This window comes from Ctenopharyngodon idella, chromosome 18 (assembly GCF_019924925.1).
Source record: "Ctenopharyngodon idella isolate HZGC_01 chromosome 18, HZGC01, whole genome shotgun sequence".
NCBI classification, from domain to species: Eukaryota; Metazoa; Chordata; class Actinopteri; order Cypriniformes; family Xenocyprididae; genus Ctenopharyngodon; species Ctenopharyngodon idella.
Genome location: NC_067237.1, coordinates 29,867,565 through 29,892,095, shown reverse-complemented (window position 1 = coordinate 29,892,095; position 24,531 = coordinate 29,867,565). Strand labels below are relative to the sequence as shown.

General features: G+C 37.1%; 3 protein-coding genes across 8 annotated transcripts; 1 reads left to right on the top strand and 2 right to left on the bottom strand.

Annotated features, from left to right (window-relative positions):
* Positions 1-432: 432 nt before the first annotated feature.
* Positions 433-3,156, bottom strand: pdp2 (putative pyruvate dehydrogenase phosphatase isoenzyme 2). The gene has a single exon (XM_051869880.1). The coding sequence runs from the start codon at positions 3,154-3,156 to the stop codon at positions 1,573-1,575; it is 1,584 nt and encodes a 527-aa protein (XP_051725840.1). The 3' UTR covers positions 433-1,572.
* On the top strand, positions 2,990-21,309 carry terb1 (telomere repeat binding bouquet formation protein 1). 6 transcript variants are annotated; one of them, XM_051869876.1, is made up of 23 exons: positions 3,023-3,215; positions 4,122-4,173; positions 4,283-4,349; positions 4,814-4,924; positions 5,046-5,174; positions 5,296-5,424; positions 6,496-6,556; positions 7,317-7,414; positions 7,536-7,664; positions 7,746-7,898; positions 7,980-8,111; positions 9,250-9,375; positions 12,173-12,285; positions 12,628-12,843; positions 12,955-13,253; positions 13,642-13,706; positions 13,858-13,953; positions 14,113-14,382; positions 14,638-14,679; positions 16,107-16,148; positions 19,424-19,494; positions 19,790-19,957; positions 20,896-21,309. In XM_051869876.1, exons 3-23 carry the CDS (start codon positions 4,343-4,345, stop codon positions 20,941-20,943), a joined length of 2,505 nt encoding a protein of 834 aa, XP_051725836.1. In that variant the 5' UTR covers positions 3,023-3,215; positions 4,122-4,173; positions 4,283-4,342; the 3' UTR covers positions 20,944-21,309. The 6 variants fall into 6 exon arrangements, 4 of the variants coding, with proteins under 4 accessions (XP_051725839.1, XP_051725836.1, XP_051725837.1 ...); XR_007926140.1 differs by having other exon boundaries at positions 3,068-3,215; positions 19,424-19,499; XR_007926141.1 differs by having other exon boundaries at positions 3,068-3,215; positions 19,424-19,499; positions 19,790-19,974.
* A 583-nt stretch (positions 21,310-21,892) lies between these two features.
* On the bottom strand, positions 21,893-24,154 carry si:dkey-238c7.16 (uncharacterized protein LOC559078 homolog). Its single transcript, XM_051869881.1, has 2 exons — positions 23,900-24,154; positions 21,893-22,993 (listed from the first exon to the last, which is right to left on the bottom strand). The coding sequence occupies exon 2, from the start codon at positions 22,984-22,986 to the stop codon at positions 22,279-22,281; it is 708 nt and encodes a 235-aa protein (XP_051725841.1). The 5' UTR covers positions 22,987-22,993; positions 23,900-24,154; the 3' UTR covers positions 21,893-22,278.
* Positions 24,155-24,531: the final 377 nt, after the last annotated feature.

Sequence of the window (24,531 nt, the reverse complement as noted above, 5' to 3'; positions counted from 1 at the left end):
ATGTTCAGTTCCCTTGTACCTGTTATGTATGCCTAACATTAGATGTTGTGTAACAGATAAATTGGTTTAAGCAATCAGATTAAGAGAAATCTTCATTCTCATTAAAAAAAAAATCTACACATCTGACTACAAATGCCATTAGAAGATACTAACTACAGAATTTAGACCAGGCAGTAAAACGTATATTTTACTTTATATGAATCTTTTTGCTTTCTCTTTCTTCATACTGACACCTTTATCATGTCCAGCATGTGCCTGTTCCTCCTCACTGACTGTGGCCACCTTGAAGTGAGGTGTTTTTGCATGATTTTATTCAATAACCGTTATCTTTTAAGGCATAACACGTTTAGAGACTACAGCGTGACTTAAAGAGGCCCTGTGGTTGCTTCTTTCTTTGTGCCATTCTGAAATATCAACAGATCAAAGCGATAATTTGGATTAAACATCTTTTAATAACCAGATAGGGTGAATATAACAGACATCATAAAAATACAAAGACAAAATTCTGCAGTGAAAATATATTATCCCATTTAAAAATATCTAAAAGAGGAGAGTCTCTGAAGTCTGTCACTCAAATTAGAACAGAACAAATAGTAACATTATAGACACAAATAACAAAAATATAAAAAAGCAAAACATTGTTTACTACCAGAAAATATGGTGCACCTGTTTTACTTCATGAATCTACATAAGCAGTGTAAAAGATCATTTTTCTCAAGCAAAGTGATTTTGAAATATACTTGCAAGTTGATGTAATGCTGACATAAAATGTAACGTATAATAAAACCTTCCATAAAACTGGCTCCTATGACCTTCATACTTTGCACTACAAATATTATCAGTTTAACCATTGACAAGAATTTTGTTGTGGTACATTGACACAAGCTACAGTCACTTCAAAGTGCAAAGTGAAAATGTCTTCATAGCACAAGCCAAGACAGCCCAGAAAAAAATAGCAGGAGCCAAGTGTGCTAAATTCTTGTAATCTTCAGGCTGTACAGCATCTTATACTTAATGCAAGTGATATTAATATCTTATGGAACAGCTACAGAGTAAAGAAGAATATTTGTCATTATTCTAATTCTCCTGTTGTGAAAAATACACTTAAATGACCACTTCTTTGAACAGATATACCCAATATAACTATAATGAACAATCTGTAGACAAAAAAAAACAAAAACAAACAGCCTAATGCGAAAATTCTAGACAACTACACTCGTCATAAAAAGATGAGGTATAAAAAAAAGCAGTTTCAGAGATGCTTTTTATTAGTGCCTGAACTACATAGACAGATTAAGACTTTACCTTCACATTTGTAACCTTGTTCCATTTAAAGTGATTCACTGAATTCTACCCTCATTGTTTGTATTCACATTTTCCAAAACAAAATGCAAGAATCTGTTGCGAACTCAAAATAAAGTCACCTGTAGGCATTTTGAGGTGTATGCAACTATATAAAAGACAAAAAAACATTGCCTCAAATGCATTAAAAAAAAAAAAAAAAAATCACAGCTAAAAACAATTCTTCAAATATAATTTTATATATATGAAACTTTAAAATGTTCTTCTTTATTAGTTATTAGTTTTATTGAAGTTTGGGTTAAAGTAAATCACGGTGACAGTGATGTCATCACGGTACATGCGTGCTAAATCACTAGGCAGAGCCAGCATGGTTGCCAATCTCTCCTGGTCCATCTCTCCATACTCATTTGTGCCCAGGGCATGGCGAATCAAGTGTGTGGCTCCATTCAAATCCAAAGCGGGCGTTGCCCTGGCCCGTCGCCGCAGCAGTAGCTGCTGCATTTGTCCCAAGTTAAGCTGGCTGGCTGAAACCGGAGCCTGCAGATGAATACCTGTCAGATGTTCCGCCACAAGCCTGACTGCCTCATCATTGTTCATCTCGTCCCAGAGACCATCAGAGGCCAAAATCAAAAATCGGTCCTGTGGCCGCAACCGATGGTAAGTGACTTCTGGTGTGGCCTCCAAGTAAGGTGGGGTGAGATAATTAGGTGGAGCATACTGATAAAGATTCAGCGCTTCTAAATCTGAGTCTCCATTCTCTAGAACACTCTGCTGTAGCTCACGACTCCACTTAAAGCGCACGTCCCCAAACGCACGCAATGGCATCAGGACGCCGAGCAGCCTGTCATCTACGATTATGGTTTGCCGTTCACTGGCCGGGTGCTGCCGCCATATCCGCTCCAGCTCGGTTACATTAGTAGCGTTGTGGTCTTGTGTGAGTGGAAGAGCACTCCAGCTCCCATCATCCTCCTGGACACCCAACACTGCCCGACAGTCTCCTGCATTTGCAACATGCACACCCTCTGGTCCAATGTGAGCCACACAAGCTGTGCAGCCAGCGAAGGCGGCCTGGATGGCTGTGTTCCGCATCAGGTCATTTGCGAGCGGCACCTGTGCCTCAAGGGAAAGATCTGTGTCGAGTCGCTGGAATGCGTAGCTGAGAGCATCAGTAGGGCGCATGCCGTCGCCATGTTCTTCACTCGCCAGAAGCTCCTGCCAGTAAACACGCAAATGATCGACGTAGAGGGCTGCTGACTCCCTGTAGTTGTAGTCATTATGGTGCTTAAACCACTGCAGAATGGGCGGCACGGGTCGTAAGGTCTCCATGGCAGCCTCTAGATCCTCCAGGACAGACTCTGCCATCATCGACACAGCAATGTAATAAGGCAGGCGCTCGCTGACCGCTTGAGCGCACGCATGTCCGCCGTGTCCATCAAACACGCCGAAAAGCATGCCACGGGTCTGAAGGCAGTTGGCACTGCTGCGTCGGTCCTCTAGCGGAGTGTTGGCTGAAAGCTGGTTACTCTCAAACCTCAGCACCGGACTGGGACCACCACGGCTATCAAATTCTGGAATACGAACAGACTGCTCGTTAGCACGCAGAACAGCATTGATCTGCAGCCGGCTCAACTGGAAATCCATTTCATGTCTTGGAGCACACAGTGTGTTCTCTCCTTCCTGTCCTGAGCTTCCATCTGATCGACCACTACGGGAGGAGAAGCTCCGGGCTTGAGAAGAGAGCAGGCAGGTTCTAGACTGTTTATCAGGTAAAACATGCTGGCTGGCTGCAAAGAAACTGGACAGATGTCTTCCGCCAGTGTAAAAGAGGAGTCTTGAACACAAATAGCCAGACATAACTGCCTGGATGCAGTGACCGAAGCAGTCTACAACTCCAGCATCTGGGAACACACAAAGTGAGATCTCAATATTTAGTAACAGACCGACTTAAATTGAAACCTGAAATCACATTAAATAGACAACAATGTGCAGATTGAAAGTTGCAGAAATAGTTGTTTTTAGAGGCTCACGTTAGTGATATAACCAACAAAGATTAAGAAAACGGTAATAATACATAGTTATGAACTATTCCAACTCAAAACCTTTAAACTATAGATGTGTTTGCAATGTAACATTATCGATTTCTCATATCTGTTAGGGTCAAAATAAAATCTATATAGCCTTACGTATGAACAGTTTACTTTTAAACCGTGATTTTAAAGTGAAACCTGCTAGCTTTTCACGCTAACATACCGGCTTTCGTGATAACTGGCACATTTAATGGTTCGTTTTAATTATATTTGTCTGCAGATTTGTGTAATTGAACACATATGCTGGAAATTCCCTCAAAGAGCAGCTTTAATATGAGTGAAATGCTGAGTCAAACAGATACATACCTGGCACTGTTCGCTGAATGATGATCTTCTTCTGCTCTTCAGTTACATCGTCGCAGTAGGTTGCAAACGTGCTGCTTCCAGCGCCCCCTATAGTCCTGTGTGTATTCAACGGATGACCTATTTTTTAGTTTATATACACTGTATGTTTCATAACTAAATATATATATATATATATAGATACATGTGCATCCAAAGCAAATAATAATAAAAAAAATAATAATAAATCCAAAGTAAATTATATTAATTAATTGCGATTTTCATGAGCGGCTCAAATCACGTGATTCAAAAGAGCGGCACGTTATGGAGCGGGAATATGAAGTTCTTCCGTTGAAATGTTGTTAATCAATCAGTAAAATTAACACAAGAACTGAATGATTTTGACGACTCATCAACATTATTAAAACATTTCTTTTGTAAATACTTTAGGATCGTGGTCCGTGGATATGATGTAAGCTAACCAAACCCTTCAATCGTGAAGGTAAATATGGTGGTGTCTAGTGAAGTTGAAAGAAATATTTACTTATAGTTTTTGCTATTTATTTACAGTTTATATAGCATATTTTAACAAAAAATTTTTGTGTGTGCAGGAAATAGTGACACTGCACGTTGGTGGAAAGGATGGTTTAATGAGTCCAATGAAATGAAAAATGGAAGGTCAACATCATATCATAACAGAATATAAGTTTAATTTTATATAACAATATAATAACTTCCATTAACAACATTAGCAAACACAATTACGTAACATAATATAGATAGATAGATTTTGACAATCTTTACCATATGAGTATATATCTTAGACTGTAAGTTTCTATGCAACTGACATGCATAACTGTAAATATCATTTATTCATATACTTATGGGCACTATTGATCTGTAAACAATTATGTAATGTTTTAATGACTAATGAAAGTTATTATTTCAGTTTCTAGTAAAATGCTTTAATCTCTCTGGTTTGTCTGGTTTGTTTGGTCTGTTGAAATGTACCTGAAGTGGCAACATATACATTTTTTTATATTATATTGTGTTTTATTGCACAGTACCCATCTATTGTACAGATCCAAGTAAGTATTTTGCTTTACCAGCTATAAATGATTTAACAGTGTTCACATTTTCAGCTACCAAGACAGATTTGCGTCTGTTACTGGAATGTCTGAAATACCAGATGAAATGGCCTGGCTCACAGAAACAAGCTCTTCTCACTATCATCTCAATCTGCAAACAAAGTGGTCTGATTTACAGCTCAGAACATACTCATATGACACAAAAATATTACCTGCCTCAAAAAAAATTGAAAATATTTGACTTTAATGACACTTTTAATCATCTTTAATGATTTCTTTGTATCAGGTCAGTATGTGGAGTTCTTCAGAGAGATTGGAGGAATTTCCTTCATCTACAACCTGTCAAAGTCCAGCACTTTCTCTCAGGTTAAAGAGACTGCTCTATTTACACTTGCATCCTTAGCTGAATTGCATGGTATGTATGCATTTTATATATATATATATATATATATATATATATATATATATATATATGGTTTTATAATTGTATCGTTAAAGAGATAATATTTAACTATAAAGATATTTTCTCTTTGCAGAGAGCTGTAAACAGACACTGTGCAAAGAGGAGACGTTTCGTGACTTAGCGCAGCATCTGGAACAGAAAATGCCACTTACGGAGAAAAGAGTAGCAGTGTACATGCTGTCTGTATTGGTTGCCAACAACAGTAAGATTCACTATAAAACTTACATCCAATGAGACCATTCCGGTGCTGATAATGTGGTTTTATCCACCTTTTTCTAGGCGAGCCTAGCCTGCTGTGCTTTGAATTATGGGTGACACTTACGGTTTGGGGAACTTCCATTCAAAAAGACTGAAATGAATAATTTCAGCTTGCACTACAAATAATCATTATCTGTCAGTTTGACTGAATGAGCTGTGAATATTTCTTTGTTTTATTTTCAGACATTGGGAGAGTAACATGACACTTGGTATTTTAATGTGACATGGTATCACAAGGATATCTGTGGCAAGAGCTCTTTTCAGTCACTGCTTTCTTTTCCTCCTGATTATTTTTTCCCCCCCTGTGTATTCCGCTGTAAAAGTATGAAAAAAGACTAAATATACTCTGCATTTGTGGTCTGTTCTTCCAATTTAAATGCGATATATCCCATGCATAATTCACTGGAATGCCCTAAGAATCTCGTTTTTCCTCCCCAAATCCCCACGTCTTTCCAGATTTGTTTTGACACGGATGCTTTTAAATGTAATTGTCTCCTCTTTTTACTTCTAATCCCAATTAACAGCATTTACTGGAATGTTTATAAAACAGCTAAATACAATTTATTATCTGTCAGAATGACGGAAAGCACCTTGAAATATTATCACACAATGCTAAAGTTAATGAACATTTTTGATTAAGGCAATGTATGTTATATAATACAGATATATATTACCACAGTGATATTTAACCCATCCGTAATATTGCTGCGGAAAGAATTGTGCTTTTAGGGTTATTCATGGTCTTTGTTGATGCTTTTACACTTTTAAATTTCCTTTTAATGTTTGATGGGTGAATGGTGAGTAGAATAATGTCATCTCATTGTGCCCAGTTTTTTAAAAAAGTGTATTTTTGCATTCATAGAGCGAAGATTTCACCGATTGTTTACAGTTTAACGGAAGTTACGCCCATAATTCGTGCAAAGCGTCATGGGGCGTAGAAAAAAAAGGTCAATAGAGTTGGGAGAGAACAGGTTGTCAATTCACAAATGGTTTGTGAATCTGTTTTGTGTTCCAGGATGTGGACAGACTCTTGCTAAGACCTCCAGGTGTATTGAAACCTTGCTTAGTTTGTTCAGGTACACACATTAAGTTCAGTTGGTTCAGGTATGCATCGTTATCTGCCATTATTTAATATCTTTAATACCTTGACATTTAAATTTGTCATGTCACATGACCCCCTGTAGGGCGTTAATTGGGGCGAAACTGTGAAAAAGTAATAAGTGAAGTGTAGGAGGCCATCTGCATAATGTTAAAACACAGTTTTATCCCAATTAAGACATACTATAGGGAGGAAAATCATGTGGAGAATACAATTTATGTGTTGATAATAATAAATGTCAAGAATGAAGCCATTCTGATGAACGGCAAAGCATCTTCAATAAACGTCATCATTTATTCACCATCATGTACAGTAGTTCCAAACCTGTATGACTTTTTTCTTCTGTGTGATATTTCCTAAGAATGTTTTTTGTCCATCCATAAAATGAACATTTGAATGGAGAAAAAAAATGTGATTTTTCAAAATAATTCATTTTGTGTTCCACATAAGATAGAAAGTAATACAGGTTTGGAACAACATGAGGGTATTTTCATATTTTTGATGAACTATCCTTTTAAGTCTTCAAGACAATGTCCTGGATAAATGAAAACATTCCCAAGCAAAATGTAATATGCTCCCCTACTTGGTGTGGAAGAGGAACATTTCAAACACTGTCTGGTGTTTGTTAAAGTGATTCACAAAAATCCAGATAAACATCTGGAAATTCACTTAAAAACTCCTTTGCTGCTTGACAGGACTAGATTTCATTTTATTTTCTTTCTTATGCCACTTTTCAGGCAAAGTTTTCCGGATTCTAATGACTCTTATGAGCAGCTGCAGTTGTGGGCCACTGTGTCTAGTGCTCTCTGTGGCTCTGTCAACAATCCTCAGAATGGTATGGTTATGTTCTCTATCCCTTCTCTATCTATTTACCATCATTAAGCCCCAAACGGTTATGTAGATTGAGAACGCAAATGAACACTTTTACAATCTTCCAATGTATTTGTTTATGACAGAGGAGAATCAGAATGTATGTATGCGTGTGTTTCCCCTGGTGAAGACCTGGCTGCAGGAAGTGGCATTGCCCAGGGCAGAGCTGGCACAGCCAATATGCTCATTTATTGGCATGACTGTGGCAAATAACCGTAAGCACATAAGCACAAAATAACATATAATGGCACCTTATGTGCTCATTTTCCCATCTTATGTGAATATGTGTTTTTCAGCTTGTGCTCAGGAGTATTTTGTGTCAGTGGGAGGCCTTAATTCACTCTCAGACACTCTTACCAGAGTTTTGTCTCAGTCGGCACACAGTGCTGCTGCTTGTAAGATGGCTACGGTAATCACTAAAACACTGTCTGCCTGCATCTCCAGCAACGGTAAGAGGAATGCATGCACACCCCAGGAGAACCATATTGGGTTGTTTTGAATTCTCCATTTTCTTTCTCTTTCTGTCTCAGAGCAGTTGGTATCTTCTTTATCAGAGTTGAGGGTTATTCCAGGGCTGTTGTGTCTGTTGTCAAACCCAAACCTCGACCAACACGACAAGCTCGCAGTGGTATTGACTATTGGACACCTCACGGATGCCTGTGGTGAGTGTATGGGTAACAGACTGGTAAAATGTCTTGCATTCTTCTACCAAGTACAGAAATTAGATGCTGCACTACAAATAAATGAAGTATTTTTAAGTATGAAGTAAGAGCTCCAACATGTAGCTCCAGGGCTTTTGTTAAAACTACAGATCGGTGTTTATCATTTTTGTATTTTTGTCCACAGACAGTTGGCGCACAGCCGCCACAGCCCTTTTCTCTGTTTTGTCTAGTCATGTACTGTAGCAGCACTGATTTCAAAACAATTTTCGCATTTCTACTGCATAGCCAAGCTTAAAAGACATTTAAGATAATATTAAATGAGTATTTTTATATTTGCATATGAATTACAATTTGTCTTCATTGTTGTATCAATATCTTTTCCTGCATCTGTTTAACCACCTATGGGTGCATTCACACCAAGAGTGATAACTATAACAATAAAGATATAGATCTAAAATATAAAAGAATAGCAGAATCCACACCACGACTATAACGAAAATGGCACAGAGAAATAATATCTTTGGAATCACATTCAGAATGATTTTGTTCCAGCTGATGAACGATAAAAACATTGACAGCCAAACAGAATCCATCCTGCTTTAAAGAGCTTGAGCATTTAGGCCTGGTTTCACAGACAGGGCTTAGATTAAGCCAGGATTAGGCCTTAGTTCAATTAGGACAAGTAGCTTTTAGTTCAAGTAGCTTTTATAAACGTACCCTAGAAAAAAACATTACTGGTGTGCATCTTGAGACAAAACAATGGCACTGACATATTTTAAGATAGTATGTAAGTACAAGTTACTTTCAGTTAAAATGCTCAAACATGCATTTTAGTCTGGGACTAACTTAAGCCTTGTCTGTGAAACTGGGGGTTAAAGTGACAGACGACAAAACTGCAGCAAGTGCTTAGAATAAACAGAAAAATGTTGAGTATTGGTGTTGATGCTAATGTAGTTATTGTTATAGTTATATTTATAGTTATCGTTCTTAGTGTAAACAAGCCTTAACACTGCAAATAATTAAACTAACACTAACAGTATTTGTTTATATAAAATTATAGCAGTTCTGTTTTGCCTCCTTTCATGCAGTATACAAATCTTGTATATTGTTGTAATTAGTCTGTTCTCTGTCTATGCAGTAGAGCATCAATCTCAGTTGTTGTCAGCTGGAGGTTTGCCAGTTATGATTTCGCTGCTCACTGAGGCCAGTGATGAAGAGATCAGAAAGGCAGCTGTGTTTGTACTGCACACCTGCAAAAGAATCAGTGAGTCTTGTTTTTTTTTTTTTTTTTTTTTTTTTTTTTTTACACGTTCACACTATGGCTAGAATAGCTAGTGATGGGAAGTTCGGATCATTTTACTGACTCTGATCTTTATATCTTGTTCAGCAAAATGAACATTTTTTTTTTTTTTTTTTAAGTCATTTTATTTATTTCAGCAGAATTTAATTGAAATGTTACATGTTAATAGCAAAATTTCCCCAAAGCATCTCTAGCCAAATTATGGGATAAAGAAATTAATTCATTATTTTGTGACACTGCAATCTGTACAAGAAACAGAAATGATTAGTTTACCTCCAGAGTATTCTGGTCCAAGTTGTTTGTTCTTTTGTCACATGACTGCTTCACGGCTCAGTATTACAGTCAGTCATACTAATGTATTGTTGTAAGCTCAAGGCAAAACAAAAACAGGTGAGAAAAGAGCAGTTGCTTTTAAAACAGGATGGTGGAATTCAACATTCTACATGTTGAAAAGATGTAAAAAGAAAAGACTAAAATCAAGGATCCAGTCATCTCCACCCTGGCACTCACTAATGTATCTCTGCCAGCCTTGTCACCAGATGAATGGGAAATTGCCAGAGAAACTGTGCACAATTTGAACAAAAGAGTGTGTACTGTGTTCATAATGTCTAGTGCATCATTGCTATGTTGAAAATTTGTCGGCTACACAGACAATATCTATTAAAAAATAACTGCATATGGAAGGTATATTAAGACTGTGATATACTTTGCTAACTAATATGTGACTTTTTAGTAAAAAAAAGTGAGTGATTCATAATTAAGCATGATTATTGTAACATTTCTAATTTCTATATTTAACAATTTTTTTATTCAGTAATAACACATTACAAAGGAAATAAAACATACAACAAGGGGATGTATCATTAGAGAAAAAAAAAAAACAGCTGATACAAAATGAGTTCAATTGTCAAGTCAATAATATGGGATTTTCCCATACCTTTTGTATTATATGATTTCTGAAGAGAAGAGAAAAGTAAATCCACTGTAAACAAGTATCTTGCTTTATCAATGTGATTTTCCCCATCATACCTATAAAGTTTAAAGCATTAACCAACTCTTTATTTCTGCTCTCAATGTTATGTAAATAATCCATCTTGACAGAAATTCACAAATTTATAAATTGTAAGAAATAAAAAACCTACAATTTGTGACCAGAATTGCATCGTGTAATTATAAGAGTAAAATAAAACTACCTGCTTGTTTGTAAGGAAGGTTGGAAAAAAATAATAACTAATTCATTAGTGCAATACAGAATAAATGCGGCTATCATATCACGTGACAAAAGAATTTATGACTCGGGAGGTGAACTAATCATTTCTGTTTCCTGTACAGAGCCTATGCAGGAACAATAGGATGTTGCGCATGCACAGTCATCACAAAATGAACGAATCACTCTCTGAGATGACTTGTTATTCCCGAGTCATATAAAAGACTTGTTCAAAATAAATGAATCGTTCATGAACGACCCATCACTAGTAGTAGCATGCAGAAGTATTTGCAAAAGAGTCTTTGGCAGGGAACAAAGAAAAATGTAGTGACAAAAATAAAAAACAATAAAAATGCAAATAAATGTCTTCATGGACACGCCTGAAAATAAAAGACTTTGAGAAAGCCTTATTCAGGACAATACAAATACAATAGACGCACACTGCTGCCTTAATTGCAGTGGTGATGATATGCTGCTAACCTCAGGTGCACCATATCACACACAGCACCACTTAGTAATCATACCCCTGCAATTATAGTGAGAATTATAGTAAAAGTCCCCCTGCAGTCAATAATTTTATCTCTTAAAACTCATCTTTGATATTCAAAATGACATATTTAAATGTTTTTTCTTTTGAAAATAATTTCTTCATGCTTTAAAATAGCTTGAATGTAACTCTATACTTTTGCTTCATTTAGTATATGTTGGGCCATGAATATGCAAATTAGTCCCCGCCTCCACCCAATCACATCAGCTAAGACTTCCTGATCCACTTGGTCAACTGTAGTAAAAGTGTAAATATTGGTTTAATTCAGCTATTCTGGTTTGAACCAGAGGCTGATTCAGAAAAAGAAAAGGAAGAGCGAATTATACAGGCAGTGCTGGTTCTGTGGGGGTGCTTGAGGGAACTAAGCACTTTCAAATGAAAGCAAGAGCACCCTTAACTGATATTGTAATAACATCATACTAATGAAACAAAACAGATTTGGTGAACGCTACAGTGCGTATTTGTGTTTGCGCTCCGTAGAACGTCAAATGTTTTTATTTACTACGTGTTTTTGCAATGTAGCCAATCACAGACATGTTTGTTGATCTCTTGAACTCAGTGACCAATCAGGGGTGTTTAATTTAGTCAGAACACCAGAGTTTTTATCCAAAGTGAATAAGAGATTCATTGTGCAGTATAGAAAACTTAATTGAATATAACAAAACTTTGTGAGATCGCAAACTGAGATGAGTTATTATAGAGGAAGCTGTCTTTGCACACTTTAACCTATATATAATCCATTCAGAAGTCAACACATAACGGTTATTGATATGATGATTGGCTTGACTATGTTATCAAACAACTAATAATGTGTTGCTAATGTTACACAAACCATGTTCCCATTCGCCATCTCAGAGTAAGACAGCTGCCTTCTAATGCCACACAGACATATAAACAACATTAAAACTTTTTTTTTTTTACCACAGAGGGTCTTTAATATCCTGCTTCTAATTTCTAATAAACTTTGGCTCATGAGGATTTGACAATTATTTTCCTTTCCCACCCAGCTGAATCATTAGGTGCAGGCATGTCTAGTATGGATCTGCAGGATTGTGACTTAGAGAGACACCGGCAGTCAGCTGGAGAAATCCTCCAGAGAATACAGCATCTAGAGAAAAAGGTATTTGTGAATGTATATTAGCTCACCAAGTTTGCACGGCTATTATGCGTCCCTGTAAAAGTCATATTATAACATGGATGAGACAGAGATTTTGTTTTTTGAGTTTTTTGAGATGCTGAAGCTTTAACACCTCCAAGAGCATTCTTTTTGTCCAAATTGCTTTAACCAGATTTGATAACATGCTGTGACAACAAAGACAAAATGTGACTTAAGAGCATTTCAGAGTCTTTAGTTTTTTAATCTTTAGCTCAAGCATGCATACATCATGGTAAAGGAAGAGTGCGCTATGAATACATTCTTACTCTTAACTTTATCAGCCTAATTTTGTATTTTGATTCTCAGATGGGTGTGAAACTTTGGGAAAGAGATATTAAAAGCCAGCAGCGCAGCATGCAGAGGTCGGCCTCATCTGTGGAATGTAATGAGGCAATGTGGGAATGTTCTGTGATGCGAAAGGTCAAAGGTCATCATCGAGTATGTGAGGAGTTACACACAACTCCTGCAGGAACTCTAGAACATCCAATCACAAATGAAATACCGTACGACCAAGAGAGCTTGGTAAAAATCACATGTAAACGCATACAACTAATAGTAATGTGTTAATATTATTGAGCATTCTGCATCAGCAGTTTCAACAACATAAAATTGTGTGTTTGTGTATGTGAGCAGCAGTGTGTCAGCTCTGAAGAGTGTTTGAGTCCTGCCCAAGTCACTCACTTCGAACGCTCTAGCTGGGAAAAGGGCAAAGAAAGAGAGCATGAACAAATGAGAGAGAATGAGAGGAATATTGAGAGGAGTGACAACCAAGAGAGAAGGAGAGAGAGAGATATTAAAAAGAGAGACATGGAGGTGAAATCTGAAAGAGTGGTGAAGAGATTAAAGACGATGAATCTAGACTCAGACATTAATGGCAACAAATGTCTCCAGCACTGCAGCATGCCAACAAGAGGCAGCAGAGATACACAGTGGTAAACAAAATTAAATTAAATGAGTTTCATTTAATTTAAATTAAATTAATGAGTTATGCTATTACGGTTTTGCTTGAGACATACACTGTTTCATTACATGAAACTTAAAAAATAAAGAGCTCATATCAATGTCTTTTAAAAATACATTGTACACTTGTGGCCAGAAAATATAAACAAATCTTTTGTTGGAAGAAAATGTGGTATGGATAGTACAGTATGAGTTATTCTTGTTTTCCTCAGTTGTTTTATTCATGATTAGAATGTTCACATTTAATCCAGATTCACATAAAGCATTTCATGTCAATGACTTTTCAAGACACAGTCAGTAAATTTTTCCTCCTCAAGGGAGTGACATTTCTCTCTCCGTTTTATTTTTCTTGGGTTTCAGCCCAGATATTTTCAGACATCCTGATCCCATGAAGAGAAACCAGTGCGCACGCACTCTCTCAGATGGTAAATCTTTCTTAAAACATCACGCTCTCTTTGTGCTAAATCACAGAAAAATCTTCGATTCCTCTTCACCTACAGATTTATTTTAGCAATCAAGTTATTTTCCGTACATTTGATGTTTTAAATAATGAATTTGTGCTGCATTCTTTTTCAGATGAGATGTCTCTGTGCTCTGAGCTGTTAGACAGAGAAATTAACAGGTTTCTGAAGCCGCCCTCTCCCAATAAACCCAGCAATCTACGCTGTGCAGGTTTGTGTCTGTATAAATGCATACAAACAACACATTAGATGATAAAAGCAATACATTCTGCCACTTTCTGGTTCTTTAATACTGTTGTTCTTTTTGTCTCACATATTCTTTTTATCCATGCTGTCACATGCACACACATGCACCTTTTCCATCTCCCAGGTTGTGTGAAACATATGAATGAGATGGACAGTCGTTCATTTGGCGTCGTGTTGCGTAACTGCAGGTTTCAGTGTGACTTTCACCTGGTGCTACAAGAGGCTGAGGATCGATTCAAAAGAAGCCAGCAGTTAGAGAAGACTAGTCACACTTTAACACGTGCTCCCATCAACACACACAGCAAAATCAGAGAGCACAGCACACGCACTAATGAGGATAATAAGAGGAGCAAGAGGGAAAAACACAGACTGAGTCATCAACCATCAGACGGATGTGAGAGCCGGCGTCCACACAGTCTTCCACAATGTCTTTGGGATTGTGGAGGAATGTGCACCTACCTCAAATGTTTAGAAAGTAGCTTTAGAACAAGGCTGGGAGAACAAAACACACACTTATGAGTTACATTTATTCATTTAGCAGATGCATTCATCCAAAATGATAATGTATTTTCAGACAAAATTTTGTGAATTTTTAATTATACATATACTGTTTCCTTTCTGCTCTGTAATTCTCTGTTTCTTTCTTCAGGTTTTAGGCTCACACCTCTGAGAAGGCCTTGTGAAACATACAGTAAGAGAAGCGTTCTTTTTCCTATGAGGACAAAAGTGGACTTTAGGTCTTACTGTAGATGTATCTCAGTCATTTTGAGTTTGGGCATTAGACAGTGGAATTTAGAGGTGTACAGATATTCATAATATCTGTCCCACTATAAGCATCTGCAAACTGCCCTAAAGTTTGATAAACGTTGTGTGTACATGCAAAGAACTGGGTTAAAATATTAAATAAGGTGATGTTCTTTAACACAAGACTCTCCTGTGCTTTCCACTTTTGTCTATGCTGTTGAAATGTCTTTCCATCTTTACTCTCAGTTTTTTTCCTTTGTGTCCTCCTTTTTCCCCTCAGTCTCACTCATTCCATTCCCTCCATTGCCTAGCTGTGGTCTCTGAGTGCTGTTCAGTTGTTCCTATGTGGCTTCTTGCCCATAACCTCAAAACTTACTCACTGAACTCTCTAGAGATGTTCTCACTATAATTGTCAAGTAAATGGTAATGTATGGTACATTACCATTTACCTCCAGTCATTATTGCAAGTACGGAAAGCGTGATCAGGACCCCAGTAAAAAAAGATTTTTACTTTACATTTTTACTAAAGTCATAAGATGGCACTAATGGACTTGCGTTGGTGTAAAAGTAGAAATGTACAGTTTAGCGGCCATTGTGCAAAATAATTTTACCAATCAATGCTCAATCAATTGACCAATCAGAGTATTCTAAAGAGCCACGACTATTTCAGCTGGATGTGTTTCTGTTTCTTTAAATGCTGCAAGGCTTGAAATTAACTTTTTTTACTTGATAGCACTGGTGCTGCCAACTTCAAAAATTTAGGAGCACCCACTGAAAATTAAGGAGCATGCACCACAACCACAATTTGTGTATATATATAGAAATGAAAACAGTAGTGCTTCACCAATCATGATTTTTCTTTTCTTTCTTTCTTTTTTTAAAAGCAAATGGGACGATTCTGATACTGGTTGCCTTTTTTTTAAGTAAATTGATTTGTTGATTATTTGCTCTATAACAGGTATATTTTGAGACTATAGACAGCATGGCTATGTGAGACTATTGTTTGAATTAATCCCTTTTCTTTGCATTACACATTGACATTACAGTACAGGATAGCTCTTTCGGCATTATCCTGAGCATTCGTTTCATGTGTCGTAGAACGAAAGAGAGGCTCTCAGGAGTGCGCATAAACATCACATCCTTTTCCCTAGCAAAAACGCTCCATTGAGTTACATTTATTCATTTCATTTATTCATTTAGCAGATGCATTCATCCAAAACAATAATGTATGTTCAGACAAAATGTTGGAAATTTATAATTATATGCATATTCTGATGATCTGTTCATATTTTATACACACATGCTATATTGGCTTTTTTGTGTGCATTTTGTGTTTCCTTTCTGCTCTGTAATTCTCAGTGTTTCTTTCTTCAGGTTTTAGCCTCACACCTCTGAGAAGGCCGTGTGAAACATACAGTAAGAGAAGCGTTCTTTTTCCTATGAGGACAAAAGTGAACTGTAGCTCTTACTATAGATGTATTTCAGTTGCTTTGAGTTTGGGCAGTGGAATTTAGAGGTGGGGGTGCATAATATCTGTGCCACTATAAACATCTGCAAACTGCTCTAAAGTTTGATAAACGTTGTGCGCGCATGCAAAGAACTGGGTTATAATTTTGAATAAGGTGCTGTTCTGTAACACAAAACTTTCCTTTGCTCTCCACTTTTGTCTATGCTGTTGCAATACAAAACTGGTCTTAAACATATCTGTAGCCATTTAGAGGCGCCACTGCCTTTTAATTATGATCCAAACAAAGATGTGGCATGAGTAGTTGTTTTTTATTTAAATTAGATTTAATTATAGGATTTGAAGTAAAAACAGTCTGACTTTAGATTTTTGAAATTATGATACATAAGTCACCTGCACAAAACAAAAACAGCAGATGGACAGAATGAAAATGCAAATTCACTCTCTGACAGTAAGTGGCTTATGGAACAGCAGCGATATAGCGTTTCTTTGGGTACCACTGAACACAAATCAGCTCTGTGCTTCTAAACACTATTTTATAGATAAGATAGAGATAAGAGGAAAAGAAAATGCCATCGAAAGACAAATCTGTTCCTTTCAGAGATACATTCATATAAACCCCCACCCCCAATTCAATATTTAAATTTTTCTTCTTATATTTCATGCATCATGAACAGTGAGCTTGTTGTTCCTGGTACAGTATTTTCTCTGCTGGCGTGTCTGTGTTCTCCTCTTTGCGTCAGTCTTCAGCATGTCCCGTCTCTGGCCTGTGTAATCGTCCTGTTTACAGACTTAAAATAATATTTTTACGCAAATGACATTTAGGGAAATGATTGTGATGCAGTTTGACTGAAAGTCTAGAACAGAGATCAGCCAAAGTAAAACTAAAAACAGATTGCCGATCGTGTGTTTGGAGCAAAAACCTGCCGGTTTCCAATTTATGGAAACTGGCAGGTTTTATCTCTAGAAAACAGGTCACACCCCAGGAATTCATTGCATTCTGGGAGCATGTGCGACATGTGACTCAATAATTAAGAATTATTTTATTAATTATTAGGCTTAAATAAAAATATATTCACACAGTGAGACTTGGTAACCACAGGTAAAACCATACATGGCTACTCACTACCACTGTCAAATGACATTATGAAATGTTATATAGGCCTATAAAAAAAAAAAAACACCTAAACAGGTAAAACTACACACACCTTTACAAAGAAATTAATTATATATTCTCCTACCCAACTAATAAATATATTGCAATATAAACAGCTATAACATAGTTTTCAATATAAATATTCCACATTTCCACAAACCATGGTAATTTACTACAGTTCATTCGTGGTTAATGTTTGTAAGGGTGGTGATTTGGGGATTTAAAAGTATTCTGTCTTCATTCATGGCACAATGTTTCTCCTGTTTTCCTCATCAGTCTTGTTGGGAATGTTGAGGCTGTTTCATCCGATTTAAAACTAGTTTAATCATCGAGTGATTTGTAGTTTGTAACTGAGAGGTGTGTGTCGAATTGAAACGCTTCTCACTTGATGTCGCAATGCTGTTTAATAATTGTGTCCGGGGACCGGGAATAAACGCAGCTCCTTTAAGCTTTCATTCCGTTATCCACTGGGCCGTGCTGCGTAGTTCAAAGTAAACTAGTTAAACACCTGAAAATAGCGCTATTTGTTCTGTATTTGTTGTTACTGACCGAGAAACAACTACAGATGATTCAGTGACAGAGTGGTCCGAACAAATCCAAATCGTTTCAGATCATTATGCAAGCGCGTTTGGCCAATTCACGGAAAAGAGAGAATCGAGACAAAAGAATGATTAATTCATGAATGATAGGTCAGTCGACAGAAATACGGGACACACATAAAGACTGCTGAAATATTTGCACAGAAAAACGTTTCTCAGGTGAGTCGGAGGAGCATGCATGGTACAAACAGTGCGTATGTAACCGTCCAGCTGCAGGCACCACTGTGGCCACGTATCTAACCAAATTTAGCCGCACCGCCAGGAAAAGAGGAGGAGGGAGGTTGGGGTTCCCTCGGGCTGGATGAAGATGATTGACGGGCCGGATTTGGCCCGCGGGCCGCCAGTTGACGAGCCCTGCTATAGACTATATAAATCTGGCTATATGAGACTATAGTTTGAATTAATACGTTTTCTTTGGACTGCACATTGACATTACAGTACAGAATAGCTGTTTCGGCATTATCCTGAACATTGTATAAGCATTAGTTTCATGTGCCGTAGAACAAAAGAGAGACTCTCAGGAGCACGTGTAAATGTCACATCCTTTTTCCCGGCAAAAACCTCCTTCACATAAAAATCAGTCTACAGGCTTTCATAGTTAACCTGCGAAGTCGGGGAAAGTTTTGTTTTTTAGGTTTCATTACAAACTGCTTACACATTGGTAATAAAGTGATTAATACATGAAAATACTTACATGTAGATTTTAATTGTAAAATATAATTATATTGGATTATTATTTTAAATTTGTATTTTGTTAATTTATAGTCTACTTGATACCTGAATGGAACAAGTAAATGATAAAGATTTGGACTAAGATTTAGACAAAGGAGTATGTGTGTGTGTGTGTGTGTGTGTGTGTGTGTGTGTGTGTGTGTGTGAGAGAGGAAGACAGATAGTTGGAGCATATGTGCATATGTGTATGTTAGATGGGTAACTAGATTATGGGTCCCTGGGGGTTCTGATCTCTAGTTATTGAGCTGTTACTATGGCGACTAGTCTGTTATGTACCCCAGAACAAAGTCATTAAAGACTGAGGATATGACCAGACACAAGCACACACTCTATTGCACTTACAGGATCACAACTTTGCGGTTCACACATTGTTTCTCTTTAACAAGATCAGTGTGTTCCAGTCTGCCAGTGCCCATCTATACGTGTTTTGTTCTTCTCAAGAGTTGGTGGGACAGTATGACTGTATTTTACAATAAGAATGTCATTCATGCTGAGAGGAAAGTCCTGCTATAGTCCTGCTAAAGAACAGTGTTTATTTGTTTTTTATGTTACTAGTACAGGGTTCAGTACTGTGTGTGCAGTTTCACAGTCTGCCCACTAAATCATTCTAAAGATCAATATACCTCCCTGCTGCCCTGTGCAAGTCTTACCATTCGCATGCAGCATGGACACATTTTGAATGCTTTGGTTCTTTAATTTAATTTCCTGCCTTGCTTGTTCTCTTTTTAATTTCTCTCAGGCCCTGACATGGAAGAGAACATGGATCACAGACATCTGAAGAGAACCTCAGAATACTGGCACCCAAAAAATGTATGGTATGCCATGATTTCACACTAATTTAACCTGCACTGAACCTGGCGATTTAGATGTTCAGGCAGTCATACATTGTACAGGTTTATTATTGTCATAATATTCTGAGCAGAGTCAAAGAAAATGCAAATGTATAATTCAATAACTTGCTTTTCCTCTCAAACAGTTTAAAGATTAATTTACTAAGCAGTTACAGTATGAACAGGCAAAGTACATATTTGTGCACTCATATGCATAATGCCAATCATCTTTAGTCCACATTTATTCCATAATTTGTAATCATTTTCTCATTTAGTCTTCAGGCAGACACAGAGATAGGCGGAACTGGTCTGCTGATGAGTTGTGCTACCTCAAAATGGGTATGAAAAGGTTTGGTCGGGCCTGGAACTCCATCCTCTGGACGTATCCCTTCCAGCCTGGACGCACCAATGTAGATCTGGCCAAGAAGTACCGACACATGCAGGCATGACATGACCAATAGTAAAGATCAGTTTTCTGAATACTGTAACATATTAATTTAACAAAGCCTGGCAAGAATGTTCAATTAATATTTTACTCCAAAATAAAAAAAATGGTATATTGTGCATAAAGAAGCCTTGACATTCCTAATTGTCTTTAGTGCAATGCAAAAGAAAAATCCTCATTCTTATTACTGTAATGTACAGAAAACATCATTGTATTGTTGTACTGTATTTAGTTTAGCATGACTTTAATCAAAAAACTGCTTCAACAGGATGATTCAAATTACAATAATGAGAAATGGGTGGGGTGCTTAATTTTGAGCAGCAAATCAGCATATTAGAATGATTTTTGAAGGATCATGTGACACTATAGACTGGAGTAATGATGCTGAAAATTCAGCTTTGCCATCAAAGAAATAAATTACATTTTAAAATATATTTAAATAGAAAACAGTTGTAATAATATTTCACAATATTTCTGTTTTTACTATATTTCTGATCAAATAAATGCTGCCTTGGTGAGCAGCAGAGACTTCTTTCAAAAACATTTCAGTTGTATATTCATATATAGTAAATGATTATTGAATAAAATGATTTAAGACTCCCAGTAAAAGAATGAGCTCACTAAAAGGAAATGCTAAAGAAACAGTGGCCTCTTTGGTATGTGGCGGTCACATTGTTACATAACACAATGTGTTCTTCTGAATGTCTTTCTCAATTCTAAAATGACTAAATGACAAACATGATATGGCTCAATGAGATCTAGAGGCCATCAGATGTTAGTTATATTGCAGTGCCAGTACCTTCAGGGCTATGGTATCTAGCCTGTATATTGTGAAATGAAGTGCACATATCGTATGCTTGCTTCCTGTTTCATTTCCCCAGTACTGCTCTTTTAGAATTCTGATTTTTTTTTCCTCTCTCTTTCTTTTACTGACAGAAATCTGAAGCACAGGGTGTGGATCTGTCTCGTGCAGGAGATGTATAAAAACATCACCAGATAATCTCAAAATGGACATTTTTTGCCATCAAATCTATAAGGATTTTTCACCATTTATGTTATGTCTCATTTGAATAGAGTAATGTATTGGATGTTTTTGTTTTTGGATTGTATAGATTTTCCCTTATTTTGCTATATAACAAGGTGATGTGTTAGAAAACAACATTGTTTGCACTAAAGAGAAATGGAAAAAGAAGAGATTATTTTATTTCTTATAAAGTTATATTTTCCCTTCAGTTTATTTGAGAAATAATTGATATGGGTAACAGTTACCTGTTTATTTGTTTTCGTTCAAATCCATTTGATTTGCATGTGAGTCATATATTTGTATAAAGTTTACATTGTCCAACTGTAGTGTTCATGTCATCTATATTCATTCCTCTTATGGCTGATAAACAAAGCTCTGTTATACAAGGATAATGAGGCATGGCATTTCCTTGAAATTCCAGCAAACGGAAGCAGCTTAATATTTCATCAAAAACTTTGTTGCATGCTCAGTACAGAAACCCAGTGGAAAGATGTTTATTTATATGAATCAAAGTTTCTTAGGATAAGAGCCAGAAAGTTAACCTCAAAAAAAAGAAAGAAAAAAAAAACTGTCCCATGAGACCCCTTTTCTCTGGAAAGAATGTTGCCCCTCTCCCCAGAAGCTTCTCTGAGAAAACTGAGATGTGTGTAAGAGAGAGAGAGTTCATGTTATCTTCCCAGAAACTTCCCGGGGAAACTCCTGTGTTGTGGGATAGTTCACACACTTCTGTGTTGAGTTTTGTCTGTACTCCAAATTATTTCTAACACATTACACAATTGCAGTAATGTCAGTTTATTTTCACAGACTGCACTCATCTTGATGTTTTGTTCAGATGTTTGAAGATATTATTGCATACCACAAATTTGATTAAATGCATTTCGAGTATAAAATACAGATAAAGGAAGAACGTTATTGTGATGTGTTACAGTCTTTATTTTCCTTTACTACAATCATTGTTTTAATGTACATTCTTTTCCTCTTCTATGGGAGACTGGCTGAACTTTTCATACACAATCACCAAGAGCTTGGAAGAATATAGAAGAATAAAGAAGAAAAAATATCAGATGACTGCTTGTCAACGAATCGGTAGGCATAACATTAGTAATGTTTTAAGTACGTATGTTATTACGTTCTAGTAAACTTCTGCAACCAGCTTGCTACCCCAGTTTAATTCTGAATGACAACCCTGTTTTATGACTACATCTTCAGGAAAAAAAAAAAAAAAGAATATTCTGACATACTTGCACCTAATGACCATCCAGCTGCTGCTGCTTTCTAGAGGTGAGTGTAGTGATTTATATAAGGTTGACACTGTCAACTGCGTTCTGTCCCATATCTTCCAAAGTGAATGAAGGATCCGAATTAGGGATTGTGGATTCATGGGTCAGTTTACAATCCAGGAGGTCCAATGAGGGCGTCTCCACCTTATCCAGACATTCCAACAAATCCTTGTTCTCAGCTGGTGCAGGATTACTAATTTTGTCTTCCACCTTCTCACTGGTTATGGCTTCACTTGCCACTGTGACTCCAGTAATGAGGGCTTCGGAGATTGGAGATTTCAGCAGGTCATCCAAGAGGCTGGGTTCTTGAAGAACATTAGAAGCATTGAGATCAGCTACAGGTTCAGACTTCTGCTCAGGTTCTTGCTCTGGAGCGGCAGGTTCCTTCCCAGTCAGGCTGACGGAGGCTAATGCGGACTCCACTGCTTCGATACCTTTGTTTACGACGTCTTCCACCGGTGCAGCGATCTGTTCAGTGACTGCATTGACCGTTTCTCCTGCAGCTTGTGTAATGGTCTGCAGAACACTGCTTGAAGAGGCAGGCTTTTCAGCTGCTGGTGCCTCTTCTGCAGACTTGCTCTCCTCCTGAACCTCGCCTTCAGGACATTTCTGCTCTGCATTCTCAGTCACAGGTGAGTCCTCTGGTGTCTCCTCTACAGCTGGACCTGTTGTCTCTGCTCCTATCCCTACTTCACTCTTCTTCCGACTGAGCTTCGCTCCCATTCTGACCCTTTGCAATAGAGGGATATATCACAGTAATTAAAGCAAGCTCACAGAAACAATTATTTTTGATGATGGTCTCAGACCATAAAACAGGCTGGAGAGATTTCAACACCACTTTTGGAAGCGATTAGTATTAATCAATCTTTTGAAAAGAGCTTGAACAAATCGGCCACAGGAAGCTGGAATAGCATGATAAAATTGATTATATGTCATTTTCATATGTCCAATCAAAAATGATTGGTCACAAACTTATTAAAATGTAGGTATTATGGGGTCAGGGTGTTTTGCATATCTTTATGCTAAGCAGCAAACAGTGGAATCATTATTTAAAGCACATAAAAAAAATCAACAGAATTACTTACATTAACACGTATGATGAATATGACACATGATTTGATGAAAACTTTGTACTGCTACACATTACATACAGTATGCACACTTTTGTTACTTTTATAGCATACAACAACAATTAAAAAACAAAGTATATAGGATAGAAGTCTTAAACTATAATGCTAAAACTGGGGAATTAACGTATTTTAGAATAAGTAAGAGTAAATTTAAGAGTGATACTTCATTATTCTAACTCAGCCACACCTTCTTCCATCTGCTGAAGTGCTTTGAACATGGGTCTCATCTGGGGACCACACTCTTGAAAAGAGGTTTAAAGCACAAATTATACTGTTAAATGAAGGTATAAAAGTAATAAACCCTGAAATATCACGGTGGAATTCAAACCCGTTATAATTTTCACCACTGACGTGGCATCAGAGCTGGGACAGAAGGACAAAGCAGAGTCTACTTAGAGTACCGATAAACATGATACTTCTTTTATCTTTAATATACTAAGCCGAAAACGTTGCAAACATTGCAAAGTATACATGCGTGGCGAATTGTCAGTCAAGTATAAACCCACCTTTTTTTTTTGAACGGTGAATGAGTGGAGCCGCGAGCAGATGCAGGATCAAGGATGGTGAGACTGACTGTGCAAAGGGAGGAAAACTCGAAGAGAGTGATGTACAGTTTCCAAATGAATCGCTCTGTTGAGCCGATTCTTTTTAGTGATTCGATTGAACCGATTCTCAAAGCGTGTTAAGATTACCTGACAGAAAGTCGTTTAAAAAGCCGGTGGCTTATGAAAGTCAAAGAATAATTCGCACACTGTATTTAACAACCAATATATTTTTATACATAAAAGAAAACAACTAAATATCTCACTTACGATGACTCAAAAGAACCGTTATGAACCAGTTCAGTGAAAAGAACCGAATCGTTATAATGAACCAGATATGCTACCCCTGAATGACTCCGTCATTCTCAACAGGGCTGTCGAAAATTTGCGAGTCCCATACAGACACTCCCTGCCCCGCCCTCTTTCAGAACGTCACCGAATTCGTTTTAAAATGTGGAACTATTGATTAAAGTCAGTCATTTTATGCCTCTTTGACTTCACAAACGGTTCAATAATTCCCAGGCATTTAGAGCCGTTCATTTTCACTTACACGGTTACACACACAACAAATACAATTGGTCGTGCGGACATAATTT

What these genes read in the sequence shown, in the direction of transcription:
- pdp2 (XM_051869880.1), bottom strand. Translation starts at nt 3,156, where the DNA reads ATGTCTGGCTATTTGTGTTCAAGACTCCTCTTTTACACTGGCGGAAGA.
- terb1 (XM_051869876.1), top strand. An exon ending in ATCCTTAGCTGAATTGCATG is followed by an intron (nt 5,175 to 5,295) that starts GTATGTATGCAT and finishes TTCTCTTTGCAG; the next exon opens with AGAGCTGTAAACAGACACTG. An exon ending in TGCCTGCATCTCCAGCAACG is followed by an intron (nt 7,899 to 7,979) that starts GTAAGAGGAATG and finishes TTTCTGTCTCAG; the next exon opens with AGCAGTTGGTATCTTCTTTA.
- si:dkey-238c7.16 (XM_051869881.1), bottom strand. Translation starts at nt 22,986, where the DNA reads ATGGGAGCGAAGCTCAGTCGGAAGAAGAGTGAAGTAGGGATAGGAGCA.